At 44.7% G+C, this 25,249-nt stretch overlaps 1 protein-coding gene across 1 annotated transcript in view; it reads left to right on the top strand.

Moving 5' to 3' along the window:
• Positions 1–25,048, top strand: part of LOC130272845 (zinc finger protein 90-like) — a 52,590-nt gene extending 27,542 nt beyond the window's left edge. Inside the window, exons 2-5 of the mRNA XM_056518801.1 lie at positions 1,905–2,031; positions 6,778–6,885; positions 21,838–21,927; positions 23,571–25,048. Coding sequence (XP_056374776.1) covers positions 1,905–2,031; positions 6,778–6,885; positions 21,838–21,927; positions 23,571–25,000 — 1,755 coding nt within the window. The 3' untranslated portion in view covers positions 25,001–25,048. The remainder of the gene's footprint in view (positions 1–1,904; positions 2,032–6,777; positions 6,886–21,837; positions 21,928–23,570) is intronic.
• The last annotated feature ends 201 nt before the right edge of the window (positions 25,049–25,249 follow it).

The following is a 25,249-nucleotide window of genomic DNA, read 5'->3' as shown; positions in this document are numbered from 1 at the left end:
CCCGGAATTGGAGAAAATCGCATGTCTGAATTGACATGCGATTTTCTCCGATCGCCGACATGGGGGGGGTGGTGGCGGTCTCAGGACCCCCCTGGGCGATGTGCCAGGGTGCCTGCTGAATGATTTCAGCAGGCATCCGGCTCCAGTCCCCAACCGGCTAGCGGTGGGGACCGGATTTCCCACGGGCGTATGGATACGCCCTCGGTCCTTAAGGACTCGGCATGCAGGGCGTATCCATACGCCCTGTGTCCTGAAGAGGTTAAATAACACCTTTTCCCAAAAAACGAAATAAAAAAAACGAAATAAAAAAAAATTTCAACCGTTTCTGTGATTTCTATTCTAGCAAAAAGCTGGTGTGAAATTTTTGATGTAAAATGGACTCTCACCCCTATGAAAATATCACGTAAAACATGACATTTACATAGCCACGCCCACTTTTGCAAAACTGGTGAGATTAGTGTAAACCTTGGATAATTCTCATATAAAACACTTTGAATATCTGATGTGAACTTTTTTGCGCCAAAATTTTGGCGCGAAACTTGAAATTTTTGATGTGAAGAGTTTAGAATTGAGCGAACTTACAGTAAATTGGCTGGTAGCGAACCTCGCAGCTCGGCTGTTGATTACTTTAGTCTGCATAAATTAGTTCAGCTTTTCAAGGCTTCAATTGCCTGGAAAAGGTGGATACAGACCCAGGAGGCCTAAGACTGTCATCTTGGACTTTTCCAGGCAAACAGAGTCCTTGGAAAGCTGAATTAATTCATGCAGACTAAAGTAATCATTACTACGAGCCAATTTACTGTAAGTTCGCTCAACTCTAGAAGAGTTTTGAATATAACCCCCACTGTGTTTTCTACGACCACTTAGGATTCACAACGCTTTTTGTTTTTTGTTATGGTTTATTTAAAGGGGTATTCCAGGAATTTTTTTATTTGACTATGCTACAGGGGCTGTAACGTTAGTGTAGATCATAATATAGTGTCTGTACCTGTGTGTGACGGTTTTCTCACAATTCTTCTGTGATTTTCACCCCAATATTTATTTTTACCAGCATACAAAATGACTGCTGTCTCGGATTTTTCCCAGGTTGCAATGCGGCCGAGACCTGACATCACTAGTCAGCTGATGACAGGGAGCCTGTCTGCTTCAATGGGTGGAGCGATCGCTTGGTGGGAGAGAGATCAATCTGCAACTAATGCAACAGCTGTAGGCACCCTGATTGAAAACCACAGGTCTTTGGAACGGATGCAGCTCATTTATGTTTCAATGGGTGGGGTGGCTGATGTGTGGGAGGGAGGAAAATGTAATTATGGGATTTGTAGGCAAAAGAAGAAAACTCAAACAGGAAATACCAGTTCACAAACAGCTAGCCACAGTGTTATGGTATCCTCACAGCATAGCCATTTATCCCCAAGACAAGCGCGGATCCTTCCTAAGCATGTCCATTACTGTCCGCCAGGTAAGTACTAAAATCACCTTATGGTGGAGAACCCCTTTAATTTTAGCTGTATTTACAAAACGTGGTCAGCCATGCTAAGTGGTGGAGCCAGGTTACTGCAGTGCAGCTTCTATTGAAGTGGGAAGCATAAGGGGGCAGTATTATAGCTATCAGGGAATTATGGGAGTTGTAGGTCTGTCACATGTTGGGGAGCACTGGTGTAAAGCAATGTCTATTTTTATCATGCCAAAGGCTGCCTGTGCATGCTGGGAGTTGTAGTTTTGCAACAGCTAGAGGTCGACCGTTGGGAGACCACTGTTCTGTGGACATTCCTACTTACAATCCGTTGCAAAACTACAACTCCCAGCATGCCCGGACAGCCGTTGGCTGTCCGGGCATGCTGGGAGTTGTAGTTTTGCAACAGCTGGAGGCACCCTGGTTAGGAGTTACTGTTTTGCCGTTGCAGATGCAGCTGACGTTCGATGACGTGGCCGTGCGATTCTCAGAGGAAGAATGGAGGAACCTGCGCCAAGGCCAACAAGAACTGTACAAGGACGTCATGAAGGAGAATTACGCAAATCTGCTCTTCTTAGGTAATGAAGAAAATCTTTAAAGAATCACTCTGGGGCACATATTATGCACCCTCACCATTACTAATCCTACAGGCCCATCTGTTTTATTCCAGCACAGCTGCATCCAAGCATTTCATTACTGTAACTGGGTAACTTGATCACCAGTCTGACCCACAGAAAATTAAAGGGGTTATCCAGGGAAAAAAACTTTTATATATATATATAAATCAACTGGCTCCAGAAAGTTAAACAGATTTGTAAATTACTTCTATAAAAAAAATCTTAATCCTTTCAGTACTTATGAGCTGCTGAAGTTGAGTTGTTCTTTTCTGTCTAAGTGCTCTCTGATGACACCTGTCTCTGGAACTGTCCAGAGTAGAAGCAAATCCCCATAGCAAACCTCTTCTACTCTGTGCAGTTCCTGAGACAAGCAGAGATGTCAGCAGAGAGCACTGTTGCCAGACAGAAACCAACAACTCAACTTCAGCAGCTGGTAATTATTGGAAGGATTAAGATTTTTTAATACAAGTAATTTACAAATCTGTTTAACTTTCTGGAGCCAGTGGATATATAAAAAATGTTTTTTCTGGAATACCCCTTTGAAGTGCTTTATGTGTCAGAGGAAGTGGTTTTAACTGGGTCAGCTGACTTCCTGTGAACAACAGAATGACATCACCTATCAGATCCCTGAAGCTATGGTCACGTGTTGCATTTTTTTTTTCCATCACTGGGATGTGATGGAACTGAGGATTCTCATCATGGATGTGCAGCACCTGTGTGATGTCATCATGTCCATATAGAGGAACTGTGTGATGTCATCATGTCCATATAGATGAACTGTGTGATGTCATCATGTCCATATGGGGGAACTGTGTGATGTTGTCATGTCCATATGGAGGAACTGTGTGATGTCATCATGTCCATATGGAGGAACTGTGTGATGTCATCATGTCTATATGGGGGAACTGTGTGATGTCATCATGTCCATATGGGGGAACTGTGTGATGTCATCATGTCTATATTAGGGGTGTGAATCGCCAAGAATTTGGCGATTCGATTCGAATCGCGATACCAGTGTGGCGATTCGATATATCCCGATATATCGCGATACCGTCTAGGTGACGATCCATCGCGATATATCCCGATTCTGTTTAAAAAACAATGTCTTTTACGCTTTTATTAAAACTATTTTTTTTTTTTTTGTACACTTTATTAGTCTTTTAGGAATCATTAGATTCCTCAGACAGATGAATAGAGTTCTATTGAACTCCATTTATCTGCGATCCATTGATAGAGACTGGTCCAGCCAGGCTCTATCAATGACAGAGCCACGGAGAGCCTACACATCTCCCTTTAGACGCCGCTGTCAGCTTTGACAGCGGCGATCTAAAGGGTTAATAGCCAGCCGCGGCGATCGCCGCATGCTGGCTATTAGCGGCGGCCCCCGGCTACTAAGAACAGCCAGGGGCTGCAGAGTATGGAGCGGGCACGAGTCGGGAGCCCGCTCCATACCTACTGCAGAGCACCGCATGCTGGATATTAGCGGCGGTGATGCATCAGCCGGGGGCCGCAGAGTATGGAGCGGGCACGAGTCGGAGCCCGCTCCATACATCCAGAGCGCCACCGCCGTGTCAGATCCGGCTGACAAAATGTGGAACTTGTATCTCCTGATGCCCGGGACATGCTTTCTGTGCATTAGGAGATACAAATTCCACATCACTAAAGCGATTTTTCACTTGCCGATACTGAATCGATTCAAAATATTTTTGAATCGATTCAGTATCGGCAAGTGAAAAATCGCGATAATCGCGGGAATCGATTTTTTCTTACATCCCTAGTCTATATGGAGGAACTGTGTGATGTCATCATGTCCATATGGAGGAACTGTGTGATGTCATCATGTCCATATGGAGGTACTGTGTGATGTCATCATGTCTATATAGAGGAACTGTGTGATGTCATCATGTCCATATGGAGGAACTGTGTGATGTCATCATGTCCATATGGAGGAACTGTGTGATGTCATCATGTCCATATGAATGAACTGTGTGATGTCATCATGTCCATATGGAGGAACTGTGTGATGTCATCATGTCCATATGGAGGAACTGTGTGATGTCATCATGTCCATATGGAGGAACTGTGTGATGTCATCATGTCCATATGGAGGAACTGTGTGATGTCATCATGTCCATATGGAGGAACTGTGTGATGTCATCATGTCCATATGGAGGAACTGTGTGATGTCATCATGTCCATATGGAGGAACTGTGTGATGTCATCAGGTCCATATGGAGGGACTGTGTGATGTCATCATGTCCATATGGAGGAACTGTGTGATGTCATCATGTCCATATGAATGAACTGTGTGATGTCATCATGTCCATATGGAGGAACTGTGTGATGTCATCATGTCCATATGGAGGAACTGTGTGATGTCATCATGTCCATATGGAGGAACTGTGTGATGTCATCAGGTCCATATGGAGGGACTGTGTGGTGTCATCATGTCCATATGGGAGAACTGTGTGATGTCATCATGTCCATATGGAAGAACTATGTGATGTCATCATGTCCATATGGAGGAACTATGTGATGTCATCATGTCCATATGGAGGAACTGTGTGATGTCATCATGTCTATATGGATGAACTGTGTGATGTCAACATGTCCATATGGATGAACTGTGTGATGTCATCATGTCCATATGGGGGAACTGTGTGATGTCATTATGTCCATATGGAGGAACTGTGTGATGTCATCATGTCTATATAGAGGAACTGTGTGATGTCATCATGTCCATATGGAGGAACTGTGTGATGTCATCATGTCCATATGGAGGAACTGTGTGATGTCATCATGTCCATATGAATGAACTGTGTGATGTCATCATGTCCATATGGAGGAACTGTGTGATGTCATCATGTCCATATGGAGGAACTGTGTGATGTCATCATGTCCATATGGAGGAACTGTGTGATGTCATCATGTCCATATGGAGGAACTGTGTGATGTCATCATGTCCATATGGAGGAACTGTGTGATGTCATCATGTCCATATGGAGGAACTGTGTGATGTCATCATGTCCATATGGAGGAACTGTGTGATGTCATCAGGTCCATATGGAGGGACTGTGTGATGTCATCATGTCCATATGGAGGAACTGTGTGATGTCATCATGTCCATATGAATGAACTGTGTGATGTCATCATGTCTATATGGAGGAACTGTGTGATGTCATCTGTCCATATGGAGGAACTGTGTGATGTCATCATGTCCATATGGAGGAACTGTGTGATGTCATCAGGTCCATATGGAGGGACTGTGTGGTGTCATCATGTCCATATGGGAGAACTGTGTGATGTCATCATGTCCATATGGAAGAACTATGTGATGTCATCATGTCCATATGGAGGAACTATGTGATGTCATCATGTCTATATGGATGAACTGTGTGATGTCAACATGTCCATATGGATGAACTGTGTGATGTCATCATGTCCATATGGGGCAACTGTGTGATGTCATCATGTCCATATGGGGGAACTGTGTGATGTCATTATGTCCATATGGAGGAACTGTGTGATGTCATTATGTCTATATGGAGGAACTGTGTGATGTCATCATGTCTATATGGAGGAACTGTGTGATGTCATCATGTCTATATGGAGGAACTGTGTGATGTCATCATGTCTATATGGGGGAACTGTGTGATGTCATCATGTCTATATGGGGGAACTGTGTGATGTCATCATGTCTATATGGAGGGACTGTGTGATGTCATCATGTCTATATGGAGGGACTGTGTGATGTCATCATGTCTATATGGAGGAACTGTGTGATGTCATCATGTCTATATGGAGGGACTGTGTGATGTCATCATGTCCATATGGAGGGACTGTGTGATGTCATCATGTCTATATGGAGGGACTGTGTGATGTCATCATGTCCATATGGAGGAACTGTGTGATGTCATCATGTCTATATGGGGGAACTGTGTGATGTCATCATGTCTATATAGAGGAACTGTGTGATGTCATCATGTCTATATGGAGGGACTGTGTGATGTCATCATGTCTATATGGAGGAACTGTGTGATGTCATCATGTCCGTATGGAAGAACTGTGTGATGTCATCATGTCCATATAGAGGAACTGTGTGATGTCATCATGTCTATATGGAGGGACTGTGTGATGTCATCATGTCCATATGGAGGAACTGTGTGATGTCATCATGTCTATATGGAGGGACTGTGTGATGTCATCATGTCTATATGGAGGAACTGTGTGATGTCATCAGGTCCATATGGAGGGACTGTGTGATGTCATCATGTCCATATGGAGGAATGTGTGATGTCATCATGTCTATATGGAGGAACTGTGTGATGTCATCATGTCTATATGGAGGAACTGTGTGATGTCATCATGTCTATATGGAGGAACTGTGTGATGTCATCATGTCTATATGGAGGAACTGTGTGATGTCATCATGTCTATATGGAGGAACTGTGTGATGTCATCATGTCTATATGGAGGGACTGTGTGATGTTTCCAGCATCTTGTAGACTGCTGATATTTCTTTAGCCATTTCAGGGCGATTTTACAGCAAATAAATGTGACCTTATTCTCTATTTACATGAAGTAAATTACCCGAGGGCAGAAGTCTCCACTAACTGTAGTTTTCTTACACTTTTTGCAGTTACTTTGTGAATATTATTTTAGGTTCAGGGAGTAAATGTTGTAACCTGTGACTTATCTTTATTTCAGGACTCGACATTGAAACACCAGACGTGTTGTATCAGATTGAGGAGTGGGAGAAACCATGTGCGCCCAACATCAGAAAACCTAAAATATCAAGGGCCTCCTCACTTACAGGTATAGAATCTGTATTATCTCCCAGTGGGATAACTTGTGCACCCCCCACCCCTCAATAAAGTAAGGCCTCCAGTAACATTGTTGGGTGGCAGTGAATTAAAGGGGTACTCCGCCCCTAGATAGGGGATAAGATGTCTGATTGCAGGGTCCCACCGCTGGGGACCCCCGCGATCTCCCTGCTGCACCCGGCGTTTGTTTAGAGTGTCAGGTACAGCGCCGGAGGCTCGTGACATCACGGCCACGCCCCCTCAATGCAAATCTATGGGAGGGGGCGTGACGGACGTCACGCCCCCTCCCATAGATTTGCATTGAGGGGGCGTGGCCGTTATGTCACGAGCCTCTGCCCCACTTCGCCAGTCATCCGGCGCGGAGCGAAGTTCGCTCCGTGCACCAGATGTCAGGGGTACCGCAGCTGAGATCGCGGGGGTCCCCAGCGGCGGGACCTCCGCAATCAGACATCTTATCCCCTATCCTTAGGATAGGGGATAAGATGCCTAGGGGCGGGGTAACCCTTTAAGTCTCTCAAACATTGCTGTCGATGCTACTCTTAGAGGGAGATGGTGGGAAGTGTGGTCCCGTTGCCCACAGGAGCCAGTCAGATCGCTTCTTTCATTTTTAAAGTGGCCTGTGATGGAAGCGTCAATCTTACTGGTTGCTATGGGCAACTGCACCATTCTTTCTCTGGACAGTTTTAGATGAATCTGCCCCTTAGTGTCCAGTCCTCCTAGTGAAGCCGCTACACTCTATGTACTCACTTTTGTGTCTTCTTGTACCTAATGGGGCATGACAGAGAGGATGTGAATGGACATCTCTGTCCAGTAACAGGGCCTTGCCTAAAAATACTTATTTTCACTTTCTGGCCAGTGGAGACTGATCAGGCCTCCCCTTCTTCCTCCCCTGTACTACATCTGTCCACACTCCTGGGCATCTAAAGACAAATTTCGGTCGTCTTAGGAGATCCCAACCGCCTACCCCATACGCATCTTGAATTGTGGCCTTCCCCCAGACCTCCTCCTTCTGCAGGGCTGTTTTCGTGTGACGCCCCCTCCCATAGACTTGCATTGAGGGGGTGTGGTGTGATGTCACAAGTGGCGTGGCCGTGATGTCATGCAGCCCGCACCCAGCGTTCGGAACCAAATGTTCCGGACGCTGGAGCAGTGGAGTACCCATTTAGGGTGTGCTATATAGATATAGAGGAGCGGTGTATGTGCAGTATGTAAGTGCGTGTGCAGTTTCTGGGGACATCTAGTCTACACCCACTAGCTCAGGGACAACTGAAGATTAGAGATGGAGCCTAAAGAGGGGAAAACAAAAAATAAAAGGTTATATAATGACCAGAAATAGCATTACTCCTCATGTATACACACACAGGACAGCACATCCTGAAAAGTTACTTAAAGGGGTACTCCGGTGGAAAAAAAACAACTGGTGCCAGAAAATTAAACAGATTTGTAAATGACTTCTACTAATAAATCTTGATCCTTCCAGTACTTATTAGCAGCTGTATGCTACAGAGGAAATTCTTTTATTTTTGAATTTCTTTTCTGTCTTGTCCACAGTGCTCTCTGCTGACACCTGATGCCCGTATCAGGAACTGTCTTGAGCAGGAGAAAATCCCCATTGCAAACCTATGCTGCTCTGGACAGTTCACAAAACACACACACAAAAGAAATTCAAAAAGAAAAGAAATTCCTTTGTAGCATACAGCTGCTAAAAAGTACTGGAAGGGTAAAGATTTTTTTTTTTTTATAGAAGTCATTTACAAATCTGTTTAACTTTCTGGCTCCAGTTTATTTAAAAAAAAAATGTTTTCCACCGGAGTACCCCTTTAAAATGACAGGTAAACATAAAGGAAAACTGACAGCTGGTTCACCCACAGTAAACCTAAAACTACAGTGAACCAGATTAAAGTGAGATATAACTTATAAGGGAAAAGAGGGGACGGAGGCAGGGAAGCTCTGTACTCCTGCTCCTGGCATTAGTAACAGACCCTAATGCTCCTTGTACCTCCTGAACGGCAGTACTGATCAGAGTAAGTTTTATCCGGTTCACCCGCACTATAACCCTGTGTATAGACCAGGTAAACCAGATAAAATTTACTCTGATCAGTACTGCCGTTCAGGAGGTACAAGGAGCATTAGGGTCTGTTACTAATGCCAGGAGCGGGTGTACAGAGCTTCCCTGCCTCCGTCCCCTCTTTTCCCTTATAAGTTATATCTCACTTTAATCTGATTCACTATAGTTTCAGGTTTAGTGCAGGTGAAGCAGCTGTCGCTTCCCCTTTAAGAATCTGATGGAGGAGAAGATGCCTTCAGGCCCTGTATAAAAACAAACATATCCTCTTCCTGTTTGGCAAGATGTAGGATTTTGTAACTGGAACAATTTGAAAATTGTACATTTATTTTATTGTTTTGTTTCACAGTGTGTTTGTTATTCTCATCTCTTTTTTATCTACACATTTTAGATTTTCTGCAGGCAGGTTTGGAGAAAAGGCTGAAACCTTATACAGTGGTCCCTCAACATACGATGGTAATTCATTCCAAACGACCCATCGTTTGTCGAATCCATCGTATGTTGAGGGATCCGTGCAATGTAAAGTATAGGAAGTTATACTCACCTGTCCCCGCCGCTCTGGACCAGGTCCTCACCGCTCCCGATGCTGTCCCAGGGGCTCCCGATGCTGTCCCGCTGCTCCGGTGTCATCTTCGGGATCCTCCGGCTTCTTCCGCATCTTCTCCAGTGTCTGGGCCTCGCTTTTACGTTGCTGCGCCGGGACGGCGTGGGCACGACGTAATAACGACGCCGGACCCTGGAGAAGATGCGCAAGACACCGGAGGATCGCGAAGTGGACCCGGAGCAGCGGGCATAGGTAAGTGAACCTGCCCGGGATGCTTAAACTGCTATCCGACAGCAGCTTAAGCATTTTGCGCTGTCGGATAACAGTTAATGCGATGGCCCCGACATATAAAAGCATCGTATGTCGATTTGATCATATATTGGGGCCATCGCATGTCGGGGGGTTACTGTACATCAAAAGTAGAAATGTTAGCATTAAAGGGGAGCTCCACTGCTCAGCGTTTGGAACAAACTGTTCCGAACGCTGGAGCCGGCGCCTGGAGCTCATGACGCCATAGCCCCGCTCCCTCATGACATCACGCCCCTCAATGCAAGTTTACGGGAGGGGGCGTGACAGCCGTCACGCCCCCTCCCATAAACTTGCATTGAGCGGTGTGATGTCATGAGGGGGCGGGGCTATGAAGTCATGAGCTCCCGGCTCCAGCGTTTGGAACAAACGCTGAGCAGCGGAGTACCCCTTTAAGCACCAACCTTGAGGAAACCACATATAGCAAACCACTGGCTGATCAAGCTCTTCTTGAAGTTGGAGTGAAATTTACTTTGTTTCTAAGCTCTCAGTATTGTTCTTAAAGGGGTACTCCGCCCTTAGACATCTTATCCCCTATCCAAAGAATAGGGGATAAGATGTCTGATCGTGTGGGTCCTGCCACTGGGGACCCCCGGGATCTCCCTGCTGCACCCCGGCGTTCGTTTAAAGCATCAGGTGCAGCGCTGGAGCCTCGTGAAGTCACGGCCACGCGCTCTCAATGCAAGTCTATGGGAGGGGGCATGATGGGGCATTCACTCACACCAGGAGACTTAGAACGTGACTGGGAATGTATGCCAAGCCAGAAATCTTTCAAGATGGAAAAAGTTCCTATCTGTAGACAGCTGTTTCGGGGATATTGTCCAGTATCAGTATAGAGCAGGGTGCTGGCTGGCTACTGAGAGGCCTATCTTCATTGGACCAAAGGAGCAAGGTTTCACCTTGAGGAGGCGTCATTGAGCTGCGTAGAAACTTACAGGCCATTCATGCATTAGGCTCTTTATGTTAACCTTTATGACATCTCCTTTAGACATTTTAGATTTTCTACATGCCGGTTTGGAGAAAAGGTTGAAACCTTTTATGTCAAAAGTAGAAATTTTAGCATTAAAGGGGTACTCTGGTGGAAAACTTTTTTTTAAGGTAACCAGATTTGTAAATGACTGCTATTAAAAAATCTTAATGCTTCCAGTACTTATAAGCTGCTGAATACTACAGAGGAAATTCTTTTATTTTTGGAACACAGAGCTCTCTGCTGACATGACCACAGTGCTTTCTGCTGACATCTCTGTCCATTTTAAGAACTGTCCAGAGTAGGAGAAAATCCACATAGAAACCATATGCTGCACTGGACAGTTCCTAAAATGGACAGAGGTGTCAGCAGAGAGCACTGTGGTCATGTCAGCAGAGAGCTCTGTGTTCCAAAAAGAAAAGAATTTCCTCTGTAGTAATCAGCAGCTAATAAGTACTGGAAGGATTAAGATTGTTTAATAGAAGCAATTTACAAATCTGTTTAACTTTCTGGCACCAGTTGATTAAAAAAAAAAAAAAAAAGTTTTCCACTGGAGTACCCCTTTAACCCCTTAAGGACTAGGCCATTTTATACCTTAAGGACCGGAGCGTTTTTTGCAATTCTGACCACTGTCACTTTAAACATTAATAACTCTGGAATGCTTTTACTTATCATTCTGATTCCGAGATTGTTTTTTCGTGACATATTCTACTTTAACATAGTGGTAAAATTTTATGGTAACTTGCATCATTTCTTGGTGAAAAATCCCAAAATTTGACGAAAAAATTGAAAATTTTGCATTTTTCTAACTTTGAAGCTCTCTGCTTGTAAGGAAAATGGATATTCAAAATAAATGTATTTTTTATTCACATATACAATATGTCTACTTTATGATTGCATCATAAAATTGACGAGTTTTTACTTTTGGAAGACACCAGAGGGCTTCAAAGTTCAGCAGCAATTTTCCAAATTTTCACAAAATTTTCAAACTCAATATTTTTCAGGGACCAGTTCAGGTTTGAAGTGGATTTGAAGGGTCTTCATATTAGAAATACACCATAAATGACCCCATTATAAAAACTGCACCCCCCAAAGTATTCAAAATGACATTCAGTAAGTGTGTTAACCCTTTAGGTGTTTCACAGGAATAGCAGCAAAGTGAAGGAGAAAATTCAAAATCTTCATTTTTTACACTCGCATGTTCTTGTAGACCCAATTTTTTTATGTTTGCAAGGGGTAAAAGGAGAAAATTTTTACTTGTGTTTGTAGCCCAATTCCTCTTGAGTAAGCACATACCTCATATGTCTATGTTAATTGTTCGGCGGGCGCAGTAGAAGGCTCAGAAGCGAAGGAGCGACAAGGGGATTTTGGAGAGTATATTTTTCTGAAATGGTTTTTGGGGGGCATGTTGCATTTAGGAAGCCCCTATGGTGCCAGAACAGCTAAAACCGCCCACATGCCATACCATTTTGGAAACTAGACCCCTTGAGGAACGTAACAAGGAATTAAGTGAGCCTTAATACCCCACAGGGGTTTCACAACTTTTGCAAATGTAAAAAAAAAAAAAAAAAAAATATCTAAAATGCTTGGTTTCCCAAAAATTTGACATTTTTACAAAGGGTTAAATCCGAAAATACCCCCCAAAATTTGAAGCCCAATTTCTCCCGATTCAGAAAACACCCCATATGGGGGTGACAAGTGCTCTGCTGGCGCACTACAGGTCCCAGAAGAGAAGGAGTCACATTTGGCTTTTTTGAAGCAAATTTTGCTCTGGGGGCATGCCTCATTTAGGAAGCCCCTATGGTGCCAGGACAGCAAAAAAAAAACACATGGCATACCATTTTGGAAACTAGACCCCTTGGGGAACGTAACAAGGGGTAAAGTGAACCTTAATACCCCACAGGGGTTTCACGACTTTGGCATATGCAAAAAAAAAAGAATAAATTTTACCAAAAATGCTTGATTTCCCAAAAATTTTACATTTTTACAAAGGGTTAAAGCAGAAAATACCCCCCAAAATTTGAAGCCCAATTTCTCCCGATTCAGAAAACACCCCATATGGGGGTGAAAAGTGCTCTGCTGGCGCACTACAGGTCCCAGAAGAGAAGGAGTCACATTTGGCTTTTTTGAAGCAAATTTTGCTCTGGGGGCATGCCTCATTTAGGAAGCCCCTATGGTGCCAGGACAGCAAAAAAAAAAAACACATGGCATACCATTTTGGAAACTAGACCCCTTGGGGAACGTAACAAGGGGTAAAGTGAACCTTAATACCCCACAGGGGTTTCACGACTTTGGCATATGCAAAAAAAAAAGAACAAATTTTACCAAAAATGCTTGATTTCCCAAAAATTTTACATTTTTACAAAGGGTTAAAGCAGAAAATACCCCCCAAAATTTGAAGCCCAATTTCTCCCGATTCAGAAAACACCCCATATGGGGGTGAAAAGTGCTCTGCTGGCGCACTACAGGTCCCAGAAGAGAAGGAGTCACATTTGGCTTTTTTGAAGCAAATTTTGCTCTAGGGGCATGCCTCTTTTAGGAAGCCCCTATGGTGCCAGGACAGCAAAAAAAACCACATGGCATACCATTTTGGAAACTAGACCCCTTGGGGAACGTAACAAGGGGTAAAGTGAACCTTAATACCCCACAAGGGTTTCACGACTTTGGCATATGCAAAAAAAAAAGAATAAATTTTACCAAAAATGCTTGATTTCCCAAAAATTTTACATTTTTACAAAGGGTTAAAGCAGAAAATACCCCCCAAAATTTGAAGCCCAATTTCTCCCAATTCAGAAAACACCCCATATGGGGGTGAAAAGTGCTCTGCTGGCGCACTACAGGTCCCAGAAGAGAAGGAGTCACATTTGGCTTTTTTGAAGCAAATTTTGCTCTGGGGGCATGCCTCTTTTAGGAAGCCCCTATGGTGCCAGGACAGCAAAAAAAAACACATGGCATACCATTTTGGAAACTAGACCCCTTGGGGAACGTAACAAGGGGTAAAGTGAACCTTAATACCCCACAAGGGTTTCACGACTTTGGCATATGCAAAAAAAAAAGAATAAATTTTACCAAAAATGCTTGGTTTCCCAAAAATTTTACATTTTTACAAAGGGTTAAAGCAGAAAATACCCCCCAAAATTTGAAGCCCAATTTCTCCCGATTCAGAAAACACCCCATATGGGGGTGAAAAGTGCTCTGCTGGCGCACTACAGGTCCCAGAAGAGAAGGAGTCACATTTGGCTTTTTTGAAGCAAATTTTGCTCTGGGGGCATGCCTCATTTAGGAAGCCCCTATGGTGCCAGGACAGCAAAAAAAAAACACATGGCATACCATTTTGGAAACTAGACCCCTTGGGGAACGTAACAAGGGGTAAAGTGAACCTTAATACCCCACAGGGGTTTCACGACTTTGGCATATGCAAAAAAAAAAGAACAAATTTTACCAAAAATGCTTGATTTCCCAAAAATTTTACATTTTTACAAAGGGTTAAAGCAGAAAATACCCCCCAAAATTTGAAGCCCAATTTCTCCCGATTCAGAAAACACCCCATATGGGGGTGAAAAGTGCTCTGCTGGCGCACTACAGGTCCCAGAAGAGAAGGAGTCACATTTGGCTTTTTTGAAGCAAATTTTGCTCTAGGGGCATGCCTCTTTTAGGAAGCCCCTATGGTGCCAGGACAGCAAAAAAAACCACATGGCATACCATTTTGGAAACTAGACCCCTTGGGGAACGTAACAAGGGGTAAAGTGAACCTTAATACCCCACAAGGGTTTCACGACTTTGGCATATGCAAAAAAAAAAGAATACATTTTACCAAAAATGCTTGATTTCCCAAAAATTTTACATTTTTACAAAGGGTTAAAGCAGAAAATACCCCCCAAAATTTGAAGCCCAATTTCTCCCAATTCAGAAAACACCCCATATGGGGGTGAAAAGTGCTCTGCTGGCGCACTACAGGTCCCAGAAGAGAAGGAGTCACATTTGGCTTTTTTGAAGCAAATTTTGCTCTGGGGGCATGCCTCTTTTAGGAAGCCCCTATGGTGCCAGGACAGCAAAAAAAAACACATGGCATACCATTTTGGAAACTAGACCCCTTGGGGAACGTAACAAGGGGTAAAGTGAACCTTAATACCCCACAAGGGTTTCACGACTTTGGCATATGCAAAAAAAAAAGAATAAATTTTACCAAAAATGCTTGATTTCCCAAAAATTTTACATTTTTACAAAGGGTTAAAGCAGAAAATACCCCCCAAAATTTGAAGCCCAATTTCTCCCAATTCAGAAAACACCCCATATGGGGGTGAAAAGTGCTCTGCTGGCGCACTACAGGTCCCAGAAGAGAAGGAGTCACATTTGGCTTTTTTGAAGCAAATTTTGCTCTGGGGGCATGCCTCTTTTAGGAAGCCCCTATGGTGCCAGGACAGCAAAAAAAAAACACATGGCATACCATTTTGGAAACTAGACCCCTTGGGGAACGTAACAAGGGGTAAAGTGAACCTTAATACCCCACAAGGGTTTCACGACTTTGGCATATGCAAAAAAAAAAGTATAAATTTTACCAAAAATGCTTGGTTTCCCAAAAATTTTACATTTTTACAAAGGGTTAAAGCAGAAAATACCCCCCAAAATTTGAAGCCCAATTTCTCCTGATTCAGAAAACGCCCCATATGGGGGTGAAAAGTGCTCTGCTGGCGCACTACAGGTCTCAGAAGAGGAGTTACAAATTTTGCTCTGGGGACATGCCGCATTTCGGAAGCCCCTATGGTGCCAGGACAGTAAAAAAAAAAAAAAAAACATGGCATACATTTTGGAAACTAGACCCCTTGGGGAACGTAACAGTGTTATAGTGAGTACTTACACCTCACAGGTTTTTTGAAAAGTGGGCCATAAATTGAAAAATTAGATTTTTTTTTACAGTAAAATGCTCATATTACCCCTTATTAACATTTTCACAAGGGGTAATATGAGGAATTGGGTTACACATTTTGGAGTGCTTTTCCCCCTGACTATAAAAATACATCCACATATGGGGTAACGTGCTGGACGGGCGCACAACAAGGCTCAGAAGTCATGGAGGTCACTTTGTATTTGTGACCTTTGGCATATCAGTAGCTGACGGTTACATACATTCCGAGGAAAATACAAAAATGAAACACCCACATGTGACACCATTACAGAAAGTACCCACCCTGAGGAATGGGTATAGGGGTAAAGAGGACATTTTTAATGCACAGGTGTTTCCTAAATTTATTTTCCAGGAATGGAGGAAGGGTAGCTTTTGAATATTGCAATTTTCAACCTATACTCTGCTTCATTTTTCTGGGAACAACTAACATGTGACTCCGAATTGTCGCCTGGAAATACGACAGAGCTCAGCGAGAACTCTTTGCATTTGAGGAGGATGTTTGTTACGGACCTAACAGTTACATACATTCAGAGGAAAATACAAGAAAGGAACACCCACATGTGAGAATACTACAAACAGTACACCCCCTAGGGAAGGTGTATAGGGTGAAGTGGAGATTTGGAACAGACGGGTGTTCCCTTCATTTATTTTCCAGGAATGGATGAAGTGTACTATGGGGGGGGAAAAAATTGCAATTTTAGAACTGATATGCCAATTATTTTCCCAGAATGATGACCCAGAGTACAGCCAAAAGTAAAAATGATGCCCGCCCCAAACCCTATACTCTGAATCATCATTCTGGGAAGGGGATATGTGGGGCCGTCCCTATTCTGTTACCTCAAATGCGCAACCCGCTCAGGTGGAGAGAGAGAGAGCGTTGCGCATTTGAGGCAACTGCAAACCTCCAATGCTGTTGACTCTGTGTCCCATGACCCATTTTTGGGGGACAAAGATATTATGAGGGGCATTGGGAAAGAGGTTTTGGGTTTGATTTTTTGGGGGTAGGGTATTTTGGTATAAAATTTGGAAGATAATGTACCCTGGACTGGTACATTGGAGCCGAATTCTGGGGAATGAAATTTAGGGCAAAGGATGGAAAATTTAGTACTCCATGGAAGTGTGATACTCCCTGAAGCAGCCTATGCAGAGGCCCGGATGATCGGGGCAAGTGTCACACTGAATGGTGGTGTCCCTCCGTCTCCCCTTCCTGTGACACACTCTGCATCTTTTCTGGGTTCGTCCCGACCTTCCAGTGTTGGGGATCACACATGGAAAGTGTTGGCCGGGGACGATCCGGGGACCTAAAGTTCCAGAGGTGCTCTGACCCGCTCTTTGGCGATCACCATAGATGAGGGCCTTTAGAACTACCTCTTGGTACTCCAGGTATGTCCCTGTGTTGCCAGCGTTCTGGTACAGTATAAAAGAGTTGTACATGGCAACCTGTACCATGTAGACCGCAACCTTTTTATACCATACGCGTGTTTTCCGCATGGCATTATATGGCTTGAGGACTTGATCAGAAAGATCAACTCCCCCCATATACCGATTGTAGTCCAGAATACAATCGGGCTTGAGGACCGGTCCCGCGGTACCTCGCACAGGGACAGGGGTGCTGCCATTCCCATGAATTGTGGTGAGCATAAGGACATCCCTCTTGTCCTTATACCGGACCAACAACAGGTTCTCATGGGAAAAGGCACGGGACTCACCCCGGGGGATAGGAGCATGTAGGGAATGATGGGGCGGAAGGCCTCTTTGATTCTTCCGGACTGTCCCACAAGCGACCGTGGATCTGGCGGCGAGGGATGAAAAGAGAGGGATACTAGTATAAAAGTTATCCACGTAAAGGTGGTAACCTTTATCTAGCAATGGGTGCAAAAGGCCCCAAACGATTTTCCCGCTAACACCCAGAGTGGGGGAACAATCTGGGGGTTCAATGCGGGAATCTCGTCCCTCATACACCATAAACTTGCAAGTGTACCCGGAGGTACTCTCGCAAAGTTTATACATCTTCACGCCATACCGCGCTCGCTTGGTCGGGATGTATTGCCGGAAGCTGAGTCTCCCCTTGAAGCTGATGAGCGACTCATCAATAGAGACCTCCCGCCCCGGGACATAGGCCTCCCAAAATCTGGCCCCGAAGTGATTGATGACCGGCCTGATTTTATACAGGCGGTCATACGCGGGATCAGTTCGGGGGGGACATGCCGCATTATCAGCATAATGCAAACATCTCCGAATGGCCTCGAACCGGGAACGTGTCATGGCCATACTGTAGAGGGGTGTCTGGTAAAAGACGTCCCCACTCCAATATTGCCTGACACAGGGTTTTTTAACTATACCCATATGCAGCGCAAGGCCCCAAAAGGTCCTCATTTCGGCTGCATCGACTGGAGTCCAGCCGCCGGGTCTAGCTAAAAGTGAGCCCGGGTTAGCGGCGACGAACTGTTGGGCGTACAGATTCGTCTGTGTAACCATCAAATTAACAAAGTCGTCACTGAAAAAATGACCGAAAAAGTCCTTTTCAGTGAACCCGGCGATGTTAATTTTGATTCCTGAGTCGCCAACAAACTCAGGAATCACGGGCTCGTGGTCCGCTGGCTCAGCCCAGTCAAGTTCTCCGGTACGAGGTACCAGTGACCTTGGCAGGGGGGCTTCACTAGTATGAGCGCCAGGGGGACTCATACTAGCATGGGGCACAGGCTCAAGGACAGAGGAGGTTTGCGGCACCGCATGGCGGCGAGTTCGCCGCCTTGGTGGCTCATCATCTGAACTAGATGATGAGGAGGACGATGAAATAAGGAAGGTGGGGTCTTCATCGTCCTCTGAGATGCTTTCAGAGTCGGAGGCAATTAGGTCATATGCCTCCTCCGCCGAAAACACTCTGCGGGCCATTTCCCTACTCTAATGGGGATACGGGTATGTGTGTGTGTGGGGGGGAAAACTTTATTGGTGTGTGTGCTGCGTGTGGTGCGATACTACCTCCCTAACCCGCCCTAGCCTAACCTAACTAAACTAACCCGCCCTAACAGAAAAAAATATAAAATAAAAAGGGGACTTTTAAAAAAAAGGGGGACTTCTAGCGCAAAAAAAAACCCTGCACCAAAAAAATAAGCGTTTATCTAATCAGTGGTGTGCGCACTGATTAGCGCTTGTGGCGGCAGGGGGCGCAGAAGTCAGTGGGGGGTCCAGCCACTCAGCCCAGGACAGTGGCTGGTGGCTTGTTCACAGACCCCCACACAAAAAACCCGAAAAAATAAATAAAAAAACGCTTTACCCCGAAAAAAATGCACCCGCCTGAACCAAAAAAAAAAAACGCTGATCAGTGATAAATCACCGACAGCGGTGGGACAGGCTGCACACACAGGTACGGTCCGTCCACACAGTACACGCCTGCTACTGGTGGCACGGACCGCCTATGGGTGCAAAAAAAAATCTGCGTTAACCGAAAAAGGTGCCTTTACCACAAAAAAAAAGCTGATCAGTGATAAATCACTGACAGCGGTGAGGCACGCCGCACACACAGGTACGGTCCGGCCACACAGTACACGCCTGCTACTGGTGGCACGGACCGCCTATGGGGGCAAAAACACGCTAGAAAACCCGAAAAAAAGCGCCGGCACCACAAAAAAAAAACGCTGATCAGTACTACGGGACTGATCAGCGGCGGGTGGGCTTTAACAAACGGTGGCGGACCGCTCTTTTATAACTAAGAGGGTCCGCACACACGCTTAGGGAAAAAAAAAAAAAAAAAAAGATCTGCGCCAAAAAAAAAGGCTGACGGCAGACCGCAGCGACCCAGCAGGGCCGGGGTCACGCAGCTAAAGGTGCTACGGACCCACGGACACCCACTGAGGTACGCCAAAAAAAAAAATTAAAAACTATTTTTTTTTTTCAACCCTAACCTGTCCCTACCTAATCTAAAGCTATCCCTGGGGATTTCTGTGCCAAGGGGCCACAGAAAGGGGGCAAGGGGCACTTTTTTTTTACTGAGGGGATGGTGGGCAGCACGGGGCTCCGTCCTGCACACCAGATCTCTGTGGAATGGTGGGCAGAACGGAGCAACGTGCTCCTAGCCCACCAGATCCCCTCCCATTACATTGTGATTGGTGTGGCCACTTTGGCCACCCAATCACAACTGTACTGAGGGGGTGGCCACAATGCCAGCCCCCAGTACAGCATGGATGGTGATTGGTGGTGTATACTACACCACCAGTCACCATCTATATCCAGGTCACAGGGTCACACGTGACCCTGATGACCTGGAACCGCTGCAGAACGCCGGTTAGTAGTTACCGGCGTCCTGCAGCGATCGCCGGTAAAGGAGGTCCTCCGGACCTCCTCCGGCACACTGCCAGGATGTCTGCTGATAGAAATCAGCAGACATCCGGCTCCGATCCCCGCCCGGCGAGCGGCGGGGAACGGAATCGCAGCGCATCGCTCGTCTGAATTGACGAGCGATGCGCCGCGATCGCCGACATGGGGGGTCATCATGACCCCCCTGGGCGATATGCCCCGATGCCTGCTGATCGATTTCAGCAGGCATCGGGCGCCGGCTCCGCTCCAGATGGTTGCGGGGGGCCGGCAAAACACATGACGTTCTCATACGTCATGTGTCCTTAAGGACTCGGACATGGAGACGTATGAGAACGTCATGTGTCCTTAAGGGGTTAAGCACCAACCTTGAGGAAACCACATATAGCAAAGCACTGGCTAATCAAGCTCTCCTTGAAGTTGGAGTGAAATTTACTTTCTTTCTAAGATTTCAGTATTGTTCTTAAAGGGGTACTCCGGTGAAAACCTTTTTTCTTTTAAATCAACTGGTGGCAGAAAGTTAAACATATTTGTAAATTACTTCTATTAAAAAAATCTTAATCCTTCCTGTACTTATTAGCTGCTGAATACTACAGAGGAAATTCTTTTCTTTTTGGAATGCTCTCTGATGACATCACGAGCACAGTTCTCTCTGCCGAAGTTATTATAATAATAACGCTTTATTTATTGTTGTCCTTAGTGGGATTTGAACCCAAGTCCCCAGCACTGCAAGGTAGCAGTGCTAACCACTGAGCCACCATGCTGCCCTTAGCATACATCTGCTATGCATGGTTGCTAAAATGGACAGAGATGTCAGCAGAGAGCACTGTGCTCGTGATGTCATCAGTGTTCCAAAAAGAAAGGAATTTCCTCTGTAGCATTCAGCAGCTAATAAGTACTGGAAGGATTAATATTTTTAATAGAAGTAATTTACAAATATGTTTAACTTTCTGGCACCAGTTGATTTAAAAGAAAAAAGGTTTTCACCGGAGTACCCCTTTAAAGGTCTCTCCTTGTCTCCCTTTGAACCTTTTCTCAGGCTGACCTCAAGGACTGTCTTTGGACCGGCTTTCAGCTTGAAGGGTCAGTGAGATCCAGGCCATCTTCTTTAAAGAGGAACCTCAGCAAAAGTTAACTTATAAGTAGTTCATTCAGAAGATTGTGGGGGTCTCAGCTCCGTATCCTCTATCCTGTGGATAGGAGAGAAGTACATTTTTGCAAAATTTCTCCTTTTAAACTGGACCCATCCTCTCCGCTGATTGGGACCCACAATTTTGTTGCGGTAGATTTTTCCTGTTTTAAATGCCGCGTCTAAAGGGTTAATGCCAAACGACGACCTGATCAGGGACGTCCAGCATCAGCCATGGGTCCCATCTGGTATAAACTCCTACATGGGGTGCCAATCATAAACCATAAACACAAATAGGAAGCCCACTAAACATAATGAAAAAATACTTAAATCTTTATTTAATTGCAAAAAAAAAAAAGAGCAAGTGTGTATTACATAATAGTCCAACCAATACCAGGTCAGAGATGTGTACAAAGTGCAGTGTGCATGATTACATTACAGTAAGTTACATATAGGTATAAAGCCGACAACTACGAGTAAATCCTATTAAACAAACATTGCAACAAACCCTCAGTTACTTACTATAAGTGATCCCGCCCCCAATGCCATTTTGCTAAGGAGCTTTGTCTGGGGGCGTGACTTAAGGATTTGTTTCTATATATTCTATGGGTGGTATAGCAGGATCATCCCATTCCCAGGCTTTTAGAGTCTTTACCTTATGGTTAACCTTGTCCTGGCTTCATATAGAATCCATATCTGATTTTATCTTCTAGAAACAGAGAGTCCAAAGCCAAGAGCATTGCGGAGAAGAAGAACGGTGGATTTCCCGGCTGTGCTGTCTGCCCCCAGATATATTGTACCTAGTAAGTGGCTGAACATTGAATCAATATGATCACATAGTCTACAATGGAATGGGGGTAACCAGACGGCAGAATCCTGGCTACTAATGTGGCATACGACAATGGCAATAAAGGGATCATCTTCTTGGGAAAACCCTTTTCCATGTGAACTGAGACCTACAGATGTTATAGGGGGCCTCTGCTTATGACCCCCCCCCCCCCCTCTGTGTCACTACTGACCAGCAGCAGCTCTTCCTCTGACAGACTAGTGCAGGCAGCATATTACATGAATGATCATTTCTGAATTGATGAGGCGACACATGTAAAAGACAATGGTTTGGGTTCATTGTAACTAGACAATCCTTCAGTAACCTGACGATTCCGCCTGTTCGGAGATGGCTTTTTAGCCATTAGTTGGTTCATTTACATGGGGATGGTGGGAAGGTGCAAGGTTTATGGTAAAATGTTTCATCTGTTAAAGGGATATTCCATTGTATTTTATTTTAATCAACTGGCTCCAGAAAGTTAAACAGATTTGTAAATTACCTCTATTAAAAAATCTTAATCCTTCCAGTACTTATCAGCTGCTGAAGTTGAGTTGTTCTTTTCTGTCTGACAACAGTGTTCTCTGCTGACACCTCTGTCTGTCTCAGGAACTGTCTAGAGTAGAAGTAAATCCCCATAGCAAAACTATCCTGCTCTGAACAGTTCCTGAGACAGACACACAGGTGTCAGCAGAGAGCACTGTGGTTAGACAGAAAAGAACTACACAACTTTCGCAGCTGATAAGTACTAGTAGGATTTAGATTTTTCTAATAGAAGTAATTTACAAATCTGTTTAACTTTTTGGAGCTAGTTCATATGAAAAAAGTTGTTTTTGTCCGGAATACCACTTTAACTCTTATGATACTGGAGAAGAATGGGAATCATACAGGAGAACATCTTGATTTAAAGGGATACTCCAGGGAAGTTAAGAAACATAAAAATGTCCCAAAGTCACCACAATACCTGTTCTGTGTCCTCTGTAGTTATCTGTGTGGCTTTTGCAGCTCCTTTGGCCCCTGATGTCTCCTAAATACTTTTTTTTCCTTGTTTGCAGCATAGACTACAACTCCCAGAAGTCAGTGCAGCTCTGTGTAATGGCTGCCAGCCAACTGCTATCACTGTCTGTGTGCATGCTTACACTGCAGCTCACACACTTTACATGTCTTTTCTTTCAGACTATCCTTCCTCCAGCAATAAATCATGCTGTGTTCTGAATAGCAGAAGTCAGTGATTAGATCTTCAGCAGTAAAAACAGCAGATATGTGCTCAGTTGTGACTGAGAATCTTCATTGCTCTTCTCTCACAGCTCACAAGCTCCTCACACAGGGAGGGGAGGTGTGAATGTACAGCCAGAGCTCTAGACCAAACAAAAATTAGACAGAAATCAGGTGGTGTTGTCTTGACGGGTGGGGGCTAGGTCTCACTGAGGAGACAAAGTGGATCTTAAAATTCAATTTTTCTCTCACTTGCTGCATGTAAGTGACAGCTGAAAGAGGGAGACTGCTCTATATAGCTAATGAATGATATTTAGACAAATACATAGTTTGGTGAGAGGGAAAGGATGGGCTATGGGTTTAGTTCCCTGGAGTACCCCTTTAATTAAATTTATCTTTGCATTGTAGAAAGTAAAGTTCCTGAAGAAAACCAAACCCAAAAGGAAGAGATCGACTGTGAAACTCCCGGGGAGAAAAAAAAGCTAAAGGATCTTCAGCCAAAATGTCTCACGTGCAAAGGAGTCTACAAATGCTACTGCAGGTACACAAAGTATGGTAAGAAACGATTTGTCTGTCAAGACTGTGGAAAAGCTTACACCCTGGAGCATCATCTCATTGGGCACCAGAAGAGTCACTACCGCGGACAACCTCATAAGTGCCCCTTGTGTGAGAAATGCTTCAAGAAGCCCAGCCAGCTTAAGAAACACCAGAGGACCCACAAAGTCATTGAATACAAGTGTCATAAGTGCCAGGTGACATTCCAGTCAGTAAGAGACCTAAGGGAACACCGGAAAGTGCACCAGGAACTGAAGCCATGTGCAATATGTGGGGAGAACTTCAAATCTCTCTATAAGTTGAAATCACATACTAAAGAAGCTCACTCAACACTCTTGGAATGTTCCCTGTGTCACCAACGCTTCCGTTTCAAGACCGCACTAGTGAACCACCAGCGAGAGCACGTGGGGAGTGAGGTGTACAAGTGTCATAAGTGTGAGAAGGTCTACACCAGGCTGACCTATCTTCTTAGACATGCCGAGGTTCACTCCATAGATGAAAGTGGAGATGGCAAACTCCAACCCAAAAGTCCTTCAAAGGAACCTGAGGCAGATGGCAACCGCCCCTCAGCCCACATCCGGGGCACACAACCATTTCCTAATCTTGTTGAAGTCACAGATAAACCACCCCCATCTATTATTCCTTCAGATCCCTTATTGTTTGTGGACCTTGCAAAAGGGCAAAAGTCCATGAAGAAGGAACCTTTTTCAGAAGAGCTTCTTAAAAGGCTTGATGTTGTGAGACTCTTTAAGTGTAAGAAGTGCAAGAAATGCTTCAGGCATCACAGCACATTAGTTCGGCATGTACTGTCCCATCAGCTGATCCTCGTGTGTCATGACTGTGGGCAAAAGTTTGATAAACTTGTGAAACTCTATCTGCACAGGTCCAAGCATGAGAGGAAGAGACTATACAAGTGCACCTTCTGCAAGAAAGCGTTCAGCTTTCAGTCCCTGTTGCATCTGCACCTTCACACGCACAATACGTCCAAATCTGGTAATGGTTGGGCAAAGTCTGCCAAGTCCCCACAGCTTCCGTCCAAGGAGACCTCTTCAAACACAAACATGTTTACATCGCCATCAAGTATCCTGCTGCATCAGACACCCCGTGGGATCCAACCAACTAAAATCCCCCCTAATGCTTCTCCTCAAAACGTCTGCAATGTTAAGATTTCTCCGGCTTCTCCAAATAAAATCTCAGAGAAGAGGCCGTGTCAGGACATGGTGGCCTACAAGGACTACGTGAAACGTGTTTGTTACAGGCCCTGTGAGTCCCGTAAAGTGTAACCAAGTCTACTTATTAAAAAAGAAACCTTGTAATAAATATTTATGGTGTCTTGTCTGTTCCTCAGGTGGACAATAGGTTGAAGGAATTTTGTTTGTTTTTAAGGCTTGGCCCTATGAAAACTGTTTATTCCCACAATAACACACCCCCCCCCCCCTCAAGGAGAGTCTATAGGGAGACATGACCACCTCCAGCAAAATAGAGAGTTCAGCTCTGGAGTAGAATACAGGATATAACTCAGGATCAGTACA

The sequence above is a fragment of the Hyla sarda genome, chromosome 5 (assembly GCF_029499605.1).
Source record: "Hyla sarda isolate aHylSar1 chromosome 5, aHylSar1.hap1, whole genome shotgun sequence".
Taxonomy (NCBI): Eukaryota; Metazoa; Chordata; class Amphibia; order Anura; family Hylidae; genus Hyla; species Hyla sarda.
This window is presented reverse-complemented; position numbering and strand designations above follow the sequence as displayed.